At 41.8% G+C, this 16,127-nt stretch overlaps 1 protein-coding gene across 1 annotated transcript in view; it reads right to left on the reverse strand.

Annotated features, from left to right (window-relative positions):
- The window catches only part of Fancd2 (FA complementation group D2), an 83,737-nt gene extending 67,616 nt beyond the window's left edge, over nt 1-16,121 (reverse strand). Inside the window, 7 exon segments of the mRNA XM_042054581.1 lie at nt 3,608-3,660; nt 5,016-5,076; nt 5,498-5,601; nt 5,740-5,807; nt 6,752-6,892; nt 10,457-10,553; nt 16,047-16,121. Coding sequence (XP_041910515.1) covers nt 3,608-3,660; nt 5,016-5,076; nt 5,498-5,601; nt 5,740-5,807; nt 6,752-6,892; nt 10,457-10,520 — 491 coding nt within the window. The 5' untranslated portion in view covers nt 10,521-10,553; nt 16,047-16,121.
- Nucleotides 16,122-16,127: the final 6 nt, after the last annotated feature.

Consider the following 16,127-nt stretch of genomic DNA (forward strand, 5'->3'; position numbering starts at 1 on the left):
GGAAAGACAACTTGGCAGTTAAGAGCTGTTTTCCAAATGACCCAAGTTCAACTCCCAGCAAACCATATGGTGGCTCATAACCACCTGTAATTCTAGTACCAGGGGATGTGTTACCCTCTTCTGGCCTCCACAGGCACCAGGCATGCATGCGGTGCACAGACATACACATGGGCATAAGAACCAAACACACAAAATGAATGAATAAATAACCCAGACATGCCTATATTGATGAAAAAGATGACTAAAAGGAAATACTGTTAACAGTACTGTGGTGCTTTGAATGACAAGGGCCCCAATGGGTTCACATATTTGCATGTTTGGTCCCTAGTTGGTGGAGCTGTCTGGTAAGGACTAGGTTTGTCCTTGTTGGAGTAGCTGTCACAAAGGGTGGGCTCCGAGGTTTCAAAAGTCCATGCCATTCCCAGTTAGCTCTCTTCTGACACCCAACTTTCAGAAAAGGATGCATGTTCTCTGCTACTGCTCCAACATCCTGCTGCCTACCAGCTCCCATGTTCCTACCATGATGGTATGAACTCATGACTATCTGTGAAACTGTGAGCCACAAGTACGCTGCCTTTGTCATAGTGCTCTGTGACTAAAAAAAAAAAGTGACTAAAATAGTGGCTATGGCTAGGAAGAAAAGATAATACTTATCTCTTAAAATTAATGTGAGTTTTTTTTGTGTGTGTAAGTGTGTGTGTGTATACACATGGAGGCCAGAGGTCAAGATCAGCTGTCTTCTTAAATCACTCCATCATATTTTTAGCAAGATTCTCTCATGGAACCTGGAACTCACCAATGCAGTTAGACTAGATAGCCAACAAGTCCCAGGGATCTTGTCACCAATGCAGTTAGACTACACAGCCAACAAGTCCCAGGGATCTTGCCTCTGCCTTGACAGTGCTGGGATTACAGGCTCACACTATCAAGTCCAGTTTCTTAACATGTGTTTTAGAGGTGAAACTCGGGCCCTCAAGGACATTACTGACGGCACCACTTGCACAGTAGTCACGCAGTGACTCCTTTGTTATGTTTTCATTATACAAACCCAGGTGGCCTAGAATTTGCAATAGACAGACTGGCCTCAGACTCAAGAGATCTGTTCACTCTGCCTCCTGAGCACTGGAATTACAGCCATATGCCATCAGTATAAGTGACTTTTAAAAAAAGATAATAAAATTGCTAGGCAGTGGTAGCATATGCCCTTTAATCCTAGCACTTGGGAGGGAGGCAAAGGCAGGCAGATCTCTGAACTGAAGACCAGCCTGGACTACAGAAGGAGTTCCAGGACAGCCAGAGAAACACAGAGAAATCTTTTTTGGAGAAAAAGAAAAAAAAGTTAATAAATTTATCAAACATAATGGCAAACACCTGCAATCTTGGTACTTGAGAGGTAGAAACAGGATTATAAGTGCAAGATCAGTCTCAACCATATAGCAAGTTATAGGCCAATATGGACTACTTAACAAAAAAACAAAATAAACTTCTAATAAGAAAATAGTGCTTGTTTTGTTTTCAAGATATTGTTTCGTTACGTAGCTCTAGCCAGCTTTGAGCACTCTTGAGATCCACCTGCCTCTGCCTCCCAAGTGCTGGAATTAAAGATTATTTTTTGTTACTGCGAGACAGGGTCTCATAGCATAGCCCAGACTAGCCAGGAACGCACTCACTATGACCTGAACCCTTCATCTTCCTTTCTCCTCTTCCTAAGTGCTGGGATTATAAACACATGCCAACAGGGCGGTGGTGGCGCACGCCTTTAATCCCAGCACTCGGGAGGCAGAGGCAGGCGGATCTCTGTGAGTTCGAGACCAGCCTGGTCTACAAGAGCTAGTTCCAGGACAGGCTCTAAAGCTGCAGAGAAACCCTGTCTCGAAAAGCAAAAATAAATAAATAAGTAAATAAATAAATAAATAAATAAATAAACACATGCCACTATGTCTAGACATTAGACATAAATCTAAGGTTTTGAGACATACAACTTAATTGCTTTTCACAATGATTGATTTGTACTCATTTACAACATATACGTAACAAAAACTTTTTGGGTGTAGGGAAAATGCACTTGATATTTTTCTTTCTTTTTGGAGACAGGGTCTTATGTGTCTTGGGCTGGACTCACTGGGGGTGACTGAGTTCCTGATCCTCCTGCCTTTGTTGCTGGAGTGCTGAGATACCTAGAGTCATGGGACTCAAACTCGGGTCTTCAGGCCTGGCAAGGAGTCTACCAACTCAGCTACACAACCAGCTTGCATGGCAACTTTTATTAATTTATTTTTTTTCAAGACAGGGTTTCACTGTAGACCTGACTATCCTGGAACTTTCTCTGAAGACCAGGCTGGCCTTGCACTCATAGAACCTCCTGTCTCTGCCTCCCCTAGTGCTGGGATTAAAGGTGTGTACAATCACACTCAGCCCCGTTTTTTTATTTTAAATTTCTTCCTTTGCTAATGAAATTGAATATTTACATCTCTGATGTTTCTATACTTGAGATTTTATGCTTATGTCATTTTATATTAGGCAGGTAATTTTCCTTCCTGACTATATATATATATATATACATACATACATACACACACACACACACACACACATTATTTTATTTTATCTTTTTTTTTGCATTTTTTTGAGACAGGGTTTCTCTGTGGCTTTGGAGCCTGTCCTGGAACTAGCTCTTGTAGACTTGGCTGGCCTCAAACTCACAGATATCCACCTGCCTCTGCCTCCTAAGTGCTGGGATTAAAGGCGTGCGCCACCACCGCCCAGCTACTTATTATTTTATGTATGGCTATTTTATCTGCAGGGGTGTCTTAGCACGATGTGCATGCAGTGCCCTTGGAGGCCAGAAGAGGGCATCAGATTCCCGGAGCTGGAGTTACAAATGGAGCTGCTCTGTGGGTGCTGGAATTCCAACTCCAATACTCTGCAAGAGCAGCCAGAGCTCTTAACTACTAAGCCATCTCTCCAGGCCCGACACAGTAATTTTAAAATATAAGTGGTATACATACACTTTAAAAATAAAAATAAAAAGGCTGGAGAGATGGCTTAGTGGTTAAGAGCACTGACTGCTCTTCCAGAGAACCTGGGTTCAATTCCCATCACCCACATGGCAGCTCACAACTGTCTGTAACTCTAGTTCCAGGTGATCTGACACCTTCACACTAATGTATATAAAATAAAGTTTTAACAAAAATAAGTAAAAATAAAAGGCAAAGAAAGACTCTGCCGACTGGCGATGACTGCCAGAGTATTATGTGCTCTTTTAGGAAGAACCATCATACATACAAGCACATGTGTTAATTATTTTAACAGGGTTTTTTTGTTTTTTGTTTTCTGAGACTGGATTTCTCTGTGTAGCCTTGGATATCTTGGAATCTTGGAACTTACTACTCATAGAGATCCACCTGCCTCTGCCCCGCAAGTGCTAGATTAAAAGTGTGTGCCACCACCACCCAGCTGCATTAACAATGACCTTAGTATTTATGAAGTAATAGATGATCAGGAACCTAGCATGTTAAACATGACCATAGGACATCTCAGATGAAACTTTCCAGAGAGTCCTAAAAGCATCAATGTACATTCAACATTTCGGAATAATTCCACTTACTTTTCAAAAAGAAACTGTGGCACTTTTTCAAATAACACTTTGATAATGGCAGGCTAAAAGAGAAGACATGCATAGTCAGGCAATGGTTTTAAAACACATAACAGAAATATATTAGCTATCAGGTCAAAATGGCAAGCAGGTCTGCTGGTACAGCATCAGGCCAGTGGCTAGATGGTACTCTAAAATGCTACTATGACACTGAAGAGTTCAGTAAGCTGGGTTTAATGGAGAAGAAACCATACAGATGGCAATGTAAGGAAGGCAAAAGAAGGCTTCTGAAGAGGTTTGTAACAATAGCGGCTTCTAATTAAGACAGCACTAGACTTAACCACGAAGCTTAAGATTTGCCTGAGAGGACTGGATAAAATAGAGAAGACAAATTCCACCTGTAATCACCTCTGGGGAAAAATAGCAAAGTCAGCAAAGAGGCAATCCTGAAGTTGAGATTTGTGGATATATCTGCTGTCAATGTGTTTTTATGAAACCAGTTAAACCCCAGAATTATTCCATCAGTAGATGGTTTACTTTAATATCTATAATAATAATGAATAGAAGATGTATAACAAGTCAGAAGTCTCTCCCACCAGCAATCTTGAGGAAACATCATGATATGAGTGGTACCCCCCCAAGAATGTTCACATAGATACTGTGTATTTTTAATATAAAATGCCGGAATATAAAGACATCAATAATTTGAATTCCAAAATATTAAAGAGTGATTGTTAAGGAAAATTGAAATAATCAGATACTATTAAATATGGCAACTGTTAGTCCATGAAATGCAGACTTGAAAAGATTGTTTTCAAAAATGGTCTTCTCTTCAGATAAAAAATGGCTAGTCAAAATTCGCTCTTTGATGTGAGCGAACTGAATTATATTCAAGATTTCCAAGGAAAAATAAGAGATTAAAAAGTATATGAAGAAGAAACTAAGAAAGAGGAAAAGGGAGGATGGGTGGGAAAGATATTTTTCATTATATAGCTTTGTTCAATTTGAAACATTAAAACATGTCAAGGGACTGGCTACTCAAAAATGGGGTTGGAGATAAGGCTCAGTGGTTAGGAATGCTCACTGCTCTCCCAGAGAACCCGAGTTTGATTCCCAGAACCCATGTCCTGCAGTTCAAAACTGCATGAAACTTCAGTTCTGGGGGCTCCAACACAGGCAACCTCACTACCTGTACTCACGAGCACAAACCTCCACTCACTTCTGCCAGGCAGACACCAGTTTTAATTTTTTTTAAATAAACAAGAATCATATACTGAGGAAATGAATAGGACTGCCAGATCAACTGGCCTAGGGACATGACTTACAGACATGCAAGTCATGTCTGCAAACCAACCCACCCTTATCTGCTAGTTCCCCAGTCACACCCATCATGTTCTCAGGAAAGGTGGTGCAGTCTCACCTGTAAAATGTCAATCCCCAGAAGGAGCTTGATGAGACTCTTGGAGTAAAATGCGCCGGTGCTGTAAAACAAGGAGGTAGTTGGCTCCTATTGTGTTTATGTTAATTAGTTTTACTACCCTTTTTACATAAAACGGATTAAATACACAGCCCTTCACCATCATGCTCAAAGCCAGACTTGAATTGAAAGCAGAGCCTTTAGCTGCTGTATTCAGAGGAGGCAGCCCTCTGTAAGTTAGCCTCTGTGAGGGTAACCTGCCTATATAGGGCGTTCCAGTACACACAGGGCTGCACACGAGACCCTGCTTCAAAATAAACATTCAAGTTCTTTGCCATCTAACCTCAAATTTAATATTTTTAAGGTTACATTTAAACTGAGTAAAAGAGTTATAAAAAAATAATAAAACAAAGAAAACTCCATTTCCCATGCCCAGTCCAATTACTGCCAGACTGCACTTCTGGAAGACAGACTCTTCTCCACACCTCGCTTCCTCATCCTGCAGGCGCTCACAAGATAAGAGGCAGTTCCTGAGACTGTCACAGTCCTCAATATAGGACTCCAGGCCATTAACAAATTCTTCTATTACCTAAACAAGAAGATTGTATAACCAAGACAAGAGAAGGTAAGCTCTACAGTTGAACACTTGTTATCAGCCACTCAACTTTACAGCCCAATCCCACAGTACCTCTGGCAAAAGCAAAAGTACCACAGAGAGGATACATACTTTGGGATAAGAAGGATGTTTCCTCAAGGCCTGAAAGAGCTTCCTTTGGAAGATTATCTGATCCACACCTAGGAGGAAGGAAGGAGAGCTTCTAAACATGATGTAGAATATCTACCACAGCCTCCTTCCTTAAAGACAAAATTCACATCTGATGATGCCACCAAGAATGTTTTTCTCCTTCTTTCCTTTCGTTCTTTCCTTCCTTCCTTCCTTGCTTTCTTCCTTTTAAAATATTTTTATATGAAAATATATACGCAGGCTCTGGCCTGGAGCCAGAGTTCCACACAGCTGACGTGGTTGCTGGGAATAGAACTCTGGTCCTCTGGAAGAACAGTATATACTCTTAACTACTAAGCTATCTCTCCAGCCCTACAAAGAATATTTTCAGACAAAACTTTTAAACCTAGCGTAAAAGCTTTAATCTAGTAGATGTCAGACACGCAGTGGTCTACAAATAACCAGTCATATACTTAGTAGGACAATGTATCTATGCCCTAAAAAACATGTTCCCAGCATTATATGGCTCAAGAGGCTCAACATATTTTCTTCTGATACATATCTACTTGCTTCCTGGGTATACACATACACATGTGTGTGTGTGTGTATAGAACAAAGGACTACCAGTAGCATACAAATGATTTTTCTAAATAAAAAATTAGAGTTATCTAATAGTTATTTATCAAGCCTTAAAACATAAAGATTAAGATTGTATGCGCACACACACACACACACACCACAAAGACCAGAAACATGAATAGATTGTGTTGGTGCATACATTTAATTCCAGCACTCAGGAGGCAGAAGCAGGTGGATCTCTGAGTTTGAGCCTGGGTCCCAGGATGGCCAGAGCCACACAGAGAAACATGGTCTCAAAAAAAAAAAAAAAAAAAAAAAGCCATAAGCACATCCTCTAACAAGCAGTCTCCTCCTATCCCCATGGCCTTCCCTGCTGTAGAAATCCATGATAATCCTGGAACTTTCACTCAATTCAAAAATACAATTTGAATATTACCTAGCTGATTTTGGTTCTCTCCAGTCTTAAGAGTGAGTCCTGATGTCTTAAGAAGCCTTACAAAGACACTGCCATTTTCTTCAACTTCATGAGAACCATGAGATTTTTTTGCCAGCTTGGAAAGGGGTTGTTTTATGATTTCTGGAAAAACAAGCAAATATAAAACCTTCAAGAATATGACCACAAAAATAATAAAAATGCAAAGATTAAAACACAAACCCAGGACTAAATGTTCTGAGAGGAAATTCTGATGTGTCCTTAAGAGTTAGTCACATTGATGCTGCAGTGAAATGCGCTATCCCCAATGGTGGTCAGAAACAGCAGCTTCCACAAAACAAACAAAACAACCACCAAATATAACCACATTCAGCAAATGGCGCACACCTTTAATCCCAGAACTTGGGAGGCAGAGGCAGGTGGATCTATGTAGTTCAACACCAGCCTGGTCTACAGAGCTAGTTCCAGGACAGCTAGGGCTACACAGAGAAACCTTGTCTCGAAAAACAAAACAAACGCTCACACACACACACACACACACACACACACACAATGCACTTGTAACAAAAATGACCATGGAAACAGTTTCCACCTAAAATCTAAAGGAGAGCTGCCTCTCAAGCACCCACTGCAGTCGCTGAATAGCTTATTATAATGCACAATCCGGACTGCACTCCAGAGCTACAGTCAAAATTCCAAGAACGGTCCCTACAGTCTGAAGCTTTTGACAAACTCTTCAGGTAACAATCTTAATTCATGCCAAATCTCAGAACTGATGATCTGTCCACAAAGTCAGACAGAATAGGCCAGGCTCTTCTCACCACACCGTTCAGCACAAAGCTCAGGTTGGTTTTATCCTAAGGCTTTTACCACACAATAAACAACAGAACAGGGACTTTAATCCAAAAAATACAGCTACTTTTGTCCTTTATGATGCAATTCTGACTCTTTTTCTATGTAGTCAAAATCAGAATGAGAAATTCAGTTTTCTTATTACTCACCAAGAGAACAAAACTCAAGTTCCTCCTCATAAACTTTTCTCTCCCTTTTCCTAGTACTGTGGATTGAACCCAGTGTGCCAGGCAAGCTCTGCCTATTGACCCGCATCTCCAGCCTCTCATTATACATCAGAAGCCGTTTCTCTGTTAGAAATGGTATTTCCAAAGGATGACCTTTATATTCACCCGTTTTCTGAGAGTTTTGCTTTTGTTTTGTTTTTTGGTTTTCGAGACAGGGTTTCTCTGTAGCTTTGGAGTCTATCCTGGAACTAGCTCTTGTAGACAAGGCTGGCCTTGAACTCAGAGATCCTCCTGCCTCTGCCTCCCGAGTGCTGGGATTAAAGGTGTGCAACCAGCTTGCTTTTGTTTTAAGATAAGGTTACACTATGCAACCCTGGCTAACCTGAAACTCATTACACAGAACACGCTGTCCTGGAACTCACAGAGATCCACCTGCCTCTGCTTCCTGTGTACTGGGATTAAAGCACATGCCACCATGGCTGGTTTGTTTACTCATTTTCTAAATTCTTTTTTTCAGTTTCAAATTTCTTACCAATTTTTCATATTCTTCAATCCCTTTGCTAAGAGACTTGTAGAAATTTAGAATTTCTTTGTCTAACTCAAGCTTTTCCTGCTTGGTCTCTGGGGTAGGCCTGTAATTGTAGCTCCTCAGGAGGCCAAGACAAAAGGATAAAGTTCAAGATGTGTTTGGGCTACAAAATTGAGTTCGAGGTCAGAGTAAAATATTTAGTGGCAGAAATACAAAGCAAACAGAGGGCTAGGACAGTAGCTCTGTGGTCCACTTCCTAGCATGTCTGAGGGCCTAGGTTCAGTCCCTAGTGCTGAAGAGGGAAAAGGGGTCTCAGCCTTGAGTTTGAGTGATTCGGAATGCTGTTCAACAGGACAGAGTAGGAGGCTAGCTGAGAGGACAGTAGAAGTCAGGTGTGGTGGCGCAGCTTGTAACCCAGCACTCGGGAAGTGAGTTTTGAGGCCAACATGGCCTATATGAGACCCTATCTGAAAAACAAAACCAACCAAGAAGGCTCCCAAACAAATGCAAAATGCAATTTAGAACTAGTTTTATATGTACATTGTGTGTGTGTGTGTGTGTGTGTGTGTGTGTGTGTTCTAGACCAGAGGTTAACATCAAGTGTTCCTCAGGAGGTACCCAATTTGATTTTTAAAATTTTGTATTCATTTAGATAGGTGTATGTTTCTAAAAACATGTGTACACCATGAGGGTGAGGTCAAAGGACAGATTTGGAGTAAGTCCTGTCCTACCTGAACTCAGGTTGCCTGGCCTCCACAAATGCCTTTACCTCACCTTGAAACAGAAACAGTCTTTCACTGGGGCTGCGTATTTTAGGTTGACTGGCCAGCAAGCCACAGCAAGCTTCCAGACTCCACCACCTCCACACTAGGATTACAAATGCAAAAATGGCACCCACCACTTTCACAGGGGCTCTGGGGATCACGAGTCCTCATGCTTGCCAAGCACTTCACTAGCTGAGCCATTCCTCAGCCTCCTTTCCAGAACTCTCCTTAGGATCTTTGCCAACTGAATTCTCATTTGGTCAAAGTATGCACTATTTCTTTGCTAGTGACTTGCTTGTTTTGATATGACTTTACTTTTTTTTTCTTCCTTCTCTCTTTCTCTTTGTTTGTTTATTGTTGTTGTTTTTCCCAAGACAGGGTTTCTCTGTTTAACAATTCTAGCTGTCCTGGAACTTACTCTGTAAACCAGGCAGGCTTTGAACTCATATAGGTCTGCCTGCCTCTGTCTCCTGAGTGCCTGAACTAAAGCCACGAGCCACCACTGCCTGGCTATGACTTTTCTTTATATTATCACTATTATAGCACAACATTCTTAGGAGTAAAAGAAGAAAGTTAAGATTTGGAGCTCACTATATAGACCAGGCCGGCTTCAATCTCACAACAATCCTTCTGCCTCTGCCTCCCAAGTGCTGGGATTAAAGGCATGTCTCACCATGCCCGGCCCAGCTGCTTTTCTAAAGGGTGAAGATTTCTTTTCTTTGTGTTCTAGGATCTAGATAATGATTCTGTAATAATTTTTTTCTTTTTCTGTAATAATTTTTTTTATAAAGATAGATAGATTTATTCATTCACTCATTTATTTTTGGTTATTTGAGACAGGGTTTCACTGTGTAACACCACTAGTTGTCCTGGAACTAACTTTGTAGACTAGGCTGGTCTCAAACTCACAGAGGCCTGCCTGCCTCTGCCTCTCTTGTACTGGGATTACAGGTGTGCACCAACACCACCTGGCAAAGATTTATTTTTATTTTATGTGTATGACTGTCTACTTGAACCTAGATGTACCACATGAATGTATGATGCCTCTGAGGTCACAGGGCATTGAATCCCCTGGAACAGAAGTTAAAGACAGTTTTGGGGTGCCATGTGGGTGCTGGGAAATAAACCCAGATCCCCTGCAAGTGCAGCAAGTGCTCTTAACCACTCAATTACCTATCTAGTGTATATAATACTTATTTTTATGACGGTAAAAAGTGAGGCTCAGGAGTGGTCCAAAACTCCTAAGTGGCAATTGAAGAAGAAACTCAAACTTTAATCTCTTAGAATCTCTGTGTTTTCTCCACTAATCCTTGACGGACATCAGCACTTGAAAAGCAAGAATTTCTATCTCACATATCTGTGATACGAATGTAACAGTGAAAGACTAGATACTTACTGGAGGCATCTTCTGTTATGTTTTCTTTATCCTCAGAGTCTGACCGTCTTCTTTTGGAAACCATTTTGACCAACGTCTTCTATACTTATATTACTTCCTAAGGGGGGAAAAATCCAGGGATTGGGTATTTAGCTCAGTGATACAATGCTTACCCCAAACACCAGAAGAACTAACAGAGACAAGAAGTCTTTTGACTTCTTTTGGCACCTAACGTGGATAACTGAATCCATAGAAAGCTTGAGAAAGCTTGGGAAAGAATAGAGTAAAGCATGTTTTCTTGGTAGCAGCAATTTCTTGGGTCTGCTCTGCTTGCTACAGGCAAGATATCGCTCTTATCTAAGAGAGGCTTCCTGACTCAGCCTTAGCTGCAAAACCCTGCAGCTCTTTTAAGAGGTCCTGCCATGAAACACTTACATAGTGTTGATGAAAAGCCAACTGCATGCTTTTCGGTTTTCAGCTGTAGCACAAAAAAAGTTGCGCTGTTTTAAAATGCTGGCTTTCTGGACCATCCTGCCAGAGCAAACTCTGACTCGTTCAGGCAGGCAATTGTGTGGTTTGCAAGCACACTGCTGAAGCTTGCTTGCTGGCAGGGACCTTGAAACGCCATAGAGTTGTGGCAATAAAAATGGCTACAGTGGGTACCTCTGCCATGAGGTTGGAAAGCTAAGGAATGGGCTGGATCTAGCCCGCAAAGACGCGGCTTGAATCCTACCCATTTTGCTCAGTAATTTAAAGGCTCATATGGTCAGAAAAAGAGAGATAAAGTAAAGAGAGATTCAAAAACAAAGAAAACCTCTAAATGATTTACACTGTGTTAAAAATATATGCATGCTAAAGGTTAAAGTTCTTAGGGTAAAAAAGGAAGAAAGAAAGTAGTTGGGTGTGGTAGTACACACCTTTGATCCCAACACTTGGGAGGCAGAGGTAGATTGACCTCTGTGACTTCAAGGTGTGGTAGCACACGCCTTTAATCCCAATGCCTGGGAGGCAGAAACAGACAGATCTCCGTGAGTTCAAGGTGTAGTAGCACACGTCTTTAATCCCAGCGCTGGGGAGACAGAGGCAGGTGGATCTCTGTGAGTTCAAGGACAGCCTGGTCTACAGAGTTATTCCAGGACAGAGATATACAGAGAACCTGTCTCAAAAAGTAAAAGTAAAAATAAAAGAAATAGAGGTTAAACAAAGCCGCACAAAGATGGAAAATACACAGAGAATCTTGATACTGTATGCTATTATGCTCTCTTTGAATTGTTTGAATGCTGAGGAAGAAGCAACAGATGCTAAAAGATATTTGTTTATAAATGCTGCTGAACTAATCCAAGATAGATATTTTGAAAATACCTTGACTTCAGGATTTGGATCTAAGGATATGATACTTTGGAAAAGAGTTTCTTCTTTTGTTTTTACAAAAAATGAGACCCTGTGGATTGCTTCTATCCCAATATGGTACGATAGACCACACCCTCCTGAAAGGCTGCTGTGAACAACTTCAGAAAATTACTTCACTCAACTGCCAACTGAGATGAAGCTGGCACACAGGTTACACCATGAAAGATCTGATTAACAGCACCCCCATTCAGCAGGAAGCAGTTTGGAGAGAAATAACTGCGCCCATATTCCCAAATATTGTTTATAAATGTTCTTTTACATTTAAAGGGGGATATAATATAGATATGAATAATTTGCATTGATATGGATTTTGCTTTAGTGATTTAAATTTGAGATCAATTTTGTTATATGTATATGTATTTCTGATCTTGATTAAGCTATTGTGATTGTGTAGTTCATTTAAAAATGTAATGTTTAATTAGAAATATAGGTTGTTAATGGATAATCATCATAATAGTCAAGCTTGTAGTCATGCTAGTTAGATTTTCTAGATATATAGAGATATATTTCAGTTAGATAGGCATTCTTCATATCTTTCAAAGACAATAGAATATGGCATTTTAAATGTTTTAATAACTTAGGGCTTTTCATGACAATGAGACACATCTGCTCCTGGCAGCACCAGCTACTTCAAAAGGAAGATGGGCATTGAAGAGGCTCCTTATGGAGTCTGATAGCCATTTTGGCAAGAAACTGCTCTTGCTTGGACAATTGCATGAACTGGACACAGAGAACTCTCAGAGAGAGGACTGCTGAATTTGCCTAAAGGTGAGATGATCTTTTGGGGTTCCTGATTCATGAAAGAGTCTGCGAGACATTCTGCAGGACACAGCAGATAGTGACTGAACTGCCTTTGAAATTTCCTGCTTCATAGAAATGTCTGCTGGAAACTATGGGCCTGTAGGCCGAAGATGGATGCCCCAACGGTACAGAGGAACTTTGGGTGACTGTCCAGGCAGCAAGATATCTCTGTGATTTCTAGAGTTTTGTAAGTTGCTTACTTCTCATTTACTTAGGTAATATTATATCCTTCTGGAGTCTTTGATGGAGTTGAAGAATAGATAGGTAGTTATAGTTGTTTTCCTTTGTTATGCTAAAAGATAAAATAGATATAAATATTGTAACTGTAATTCTTACTTGATAACTGTTTTGTTATATGTAATTTTGCTATGTTAAAGTTAAAGCCTTCCTTTTTTGTTTAAACAGAAAAAGGGGAAATGATGTGGGAGAGTCTTCTACTTGTGTTGATTTCATTTGTTAATAAAGAAACTGCTTTGGCCCATTTAATAGGCCAGCCCTTAGGTGGGTGGAGTAGACAGAACAGGAAGAAGGAAGTGAGGTAGATGGCTCAGATAATTGCCCTGCCTCTCCTCTCTGGGACAGTCGCCATGAAGCCAGCCACCAGGTCAGACATGCTGAATCTTTCCCAGTAAGACACAACTTTGTGGTGCTACACAGATTATTAGAAATGGGTTAATCAAGATGTGAGAATTAGACAATAAGAGGCTGGAACTAATGGGCCAGGCAGTGTTTAAATGAATACAGTTTGTGTGTTATTATTTTGGGTGTAAAGTTAGCCGAGTGGGAGCCAGGTGGGATGAAAATCAGGTCTGCCCGCAGCTCATCACTACAGTCTTCTAAACTTATATTACTTCCTAAGGGGGAAAAAAATCCAGGGATTGGGTATTTAGCTCAGTGATACAATGCTTACCCCAAACACCAGAAGAACTAACAGAGACAAGAAGTCTTTTGAAAACAGTTCTATCCATAAGCAGAAGGTTTGAGTCTTTACGTTAATACTGTCTAAATCTAAATGCTGAGCATATTTTAGCTCTACAGCTGGCCAATAAATATCAAGACATATTTGTTGTTGTGGAATGTAACATGAACGGGGCCTGTTTGTTTGGGTTTCTGTCCCTCCTGGTACCCCACAGCCGGCAAGCCCCAAAGAAATAACACAGAGATCTCTATAAGTTATATAGCTGATTGGCCCATTAGCTCTAGCCTCTCACTGGCTAACTCTCACATCTTACTTCACCCATTTTACTGATCTATGTTAGCCATGTGGCTCAGTACTTTTTTTCAGTGGGGCAGATCACATCCTGATGCTTTGGTGGTCTGGGCAGGAGGTGGGGGGAATCAACTTCCTCCTTCCCAGAATTCTCCTGTTCTCATTACATCATTTCTACTTCCTGTCTGGTTTTCCCACCTTTACCTCCTGCCTGGCCAATCAGCGTTTATTTAAAACATGATTGACAGATTACAGACAATTCTCCCGCACCAGTGGAATATCTGTACACTGAGTGAAGATTGGTGTAATAAAGAGCTGAATGGCCAATAGGTAGGCAGGAGGTATAGGCGGGGCTCTGGGGGCTAGAGAGGACTCTGGGAAGAAGGGAGAGGTGCCAGGAGACAGAGAACAAGCAGGATGTACAGGTGGAGAGGTAACAGTCATGAGGCGCGTGGCAAAACGACAAAGACTCGTTACAATTGACGAAGTTGCTCACCAGACTGCTTCTCTGTTGCTAAAGAAGCCATAGCTCTTCAACTGAGATGCAAGACCTCGACCTAGCCCCATCCACCTGCTCGCTAATTGATTACTTCAGTTACTGTGTCAAACTTGAAGACAAGAGAGACACAATCCCTGCTCTAGGGAAGGTCTTTACGGTATTTAACTACATCTGTCTAACTGCAATGTTACACAGACAGTATCCCTACAAACAAGGTACTGCGAGGGTGCATGAGGCCAGTATCCCTACAAACAAGGTACTGCGGGGGTGCATGAGGCCAGTTAGTCTGGCAATAGGCGGGGTGATGAGGAGAAGCAGGGACAATTTTTCCCCTCAACACCATAGCCTTGCATATGCTGGGCAAGGACTCTCCTGCCAAAGACAGTAACTTTCATTGTTTACTCTGAAAATATTTAAACTTCATGTGTATGAATATTTGACTGTAATTACTGTATACATGGACCATGTGCACACCCAATGCCCAAAGAGGGCAGAAGAGGGCATCAGATCTCCTGGAAATGAAGTTACCGGCAGTTGTGAGCCACTCTTTGAGTGCTGGGAAACAAACCCGGATTTCTGCAGAGCAACAAGGGCTTTTCATCACTGAGCTACTTCTCCGGCACCTGTTTATTTTTAAGACAGGGCCTCACCATGTAAGTTGGACTGGCTGGTCTCCTCAGTGACCAGTTACATTCTAGGCCAGCTTTAGATATACAGCGAGACCCTGTCTCAAAAGGCAAAACAAAAACCCCGTCTTAAGTGCTTTAATTCTAATCCGCTTATTTCTCACATATGCTGACTTCACCGGCCAGGTACCCACCTGACCGGGGAAGGGCCGGGATTCTGACTCTGGGAGTCTGGCTCCAGAATCTGCACTCCTTGTTTCATTCATCCATGAATTTACTTTCGGTTCTAAGAGAAGGCCTCATGTCGCCTAGAATCTGTGCTCTTTGTTTTAGCTCTTTTCAACGGTGAGGGTCTTGTGTGGCCCTGTATGGTCGGGAACCCACAGAGCCAATGCTGATGACCAACTGGTCCTCCTGCCTCCACCCAGGGAAAGCTCTGACTACAGGCATGGGCTGCCCGCCCAACCAGCACTGGTGCTACCATCAGTTCTTAACTCTTACTTATGACAATGGTTTCTACTGAGTTAAATGTTCCAGGGCTGGAGAGGAAGCTCTTTCAGAGGACCCAAGTTCAGTTCCCACCCACGTAAGTGCCTCATAACTTCCTGTTGTAACTCCAGTTCCAGGAGATCTGCACCCCCTCAGGTTCCTGGATGCATGTGGTGGACATAAGTACACGAGGACAAAACAGACATACACATTAAATAAGTCTTAGCCAAAATGAGTAACACTAAACGTTAAAATTTCTTACTGTGCGTTACCTACTACATGTAACCCCTGACAGCCATTGTTCAGGTGGAAACAATAGAGCAAATCGGAGACGTCTATCTTAGAAATGACATTATCCAGCTTCCGAGAAAGCTTAAAAGGCCTTTAACTTACTCCTTTTAAAGGATTTGGGGTAAAAACCTTGCTCACTTGGTCATGTGATCCACGCAAGGTAGGTCCTAAGGGGTTATCCCGTGTCAGGGCGAATGAAGACGCCGAGGCTGAACCGCGGGGTCCCAGAATCAGGCGCCAGGCCTGGACCTGAACACTAGCCTGCAGGGACGCGAAGCTACTCACCTGCAGGCCGCCAGTCGCCTCCCTTAGCTTTCGACTTTCCCGCCTGACGCAACGCCGTTCCGACGCCATCGAAACTGCGCC

The sequence above is a fragment of the Arvicola amphibius genome, chromosome 2 (assembly GCF_903992535.2).
Source record: "Arvicola amphibius chromosome 2, mArvAmp1.2, whole genome shotgun sequence".
NCBI classification, from domain to species: Eukaryota; Metazoa; Chordata; class Mammalia; order Rodentia; family Cricetidae; genus Arvicola; species Arvicola amphibius.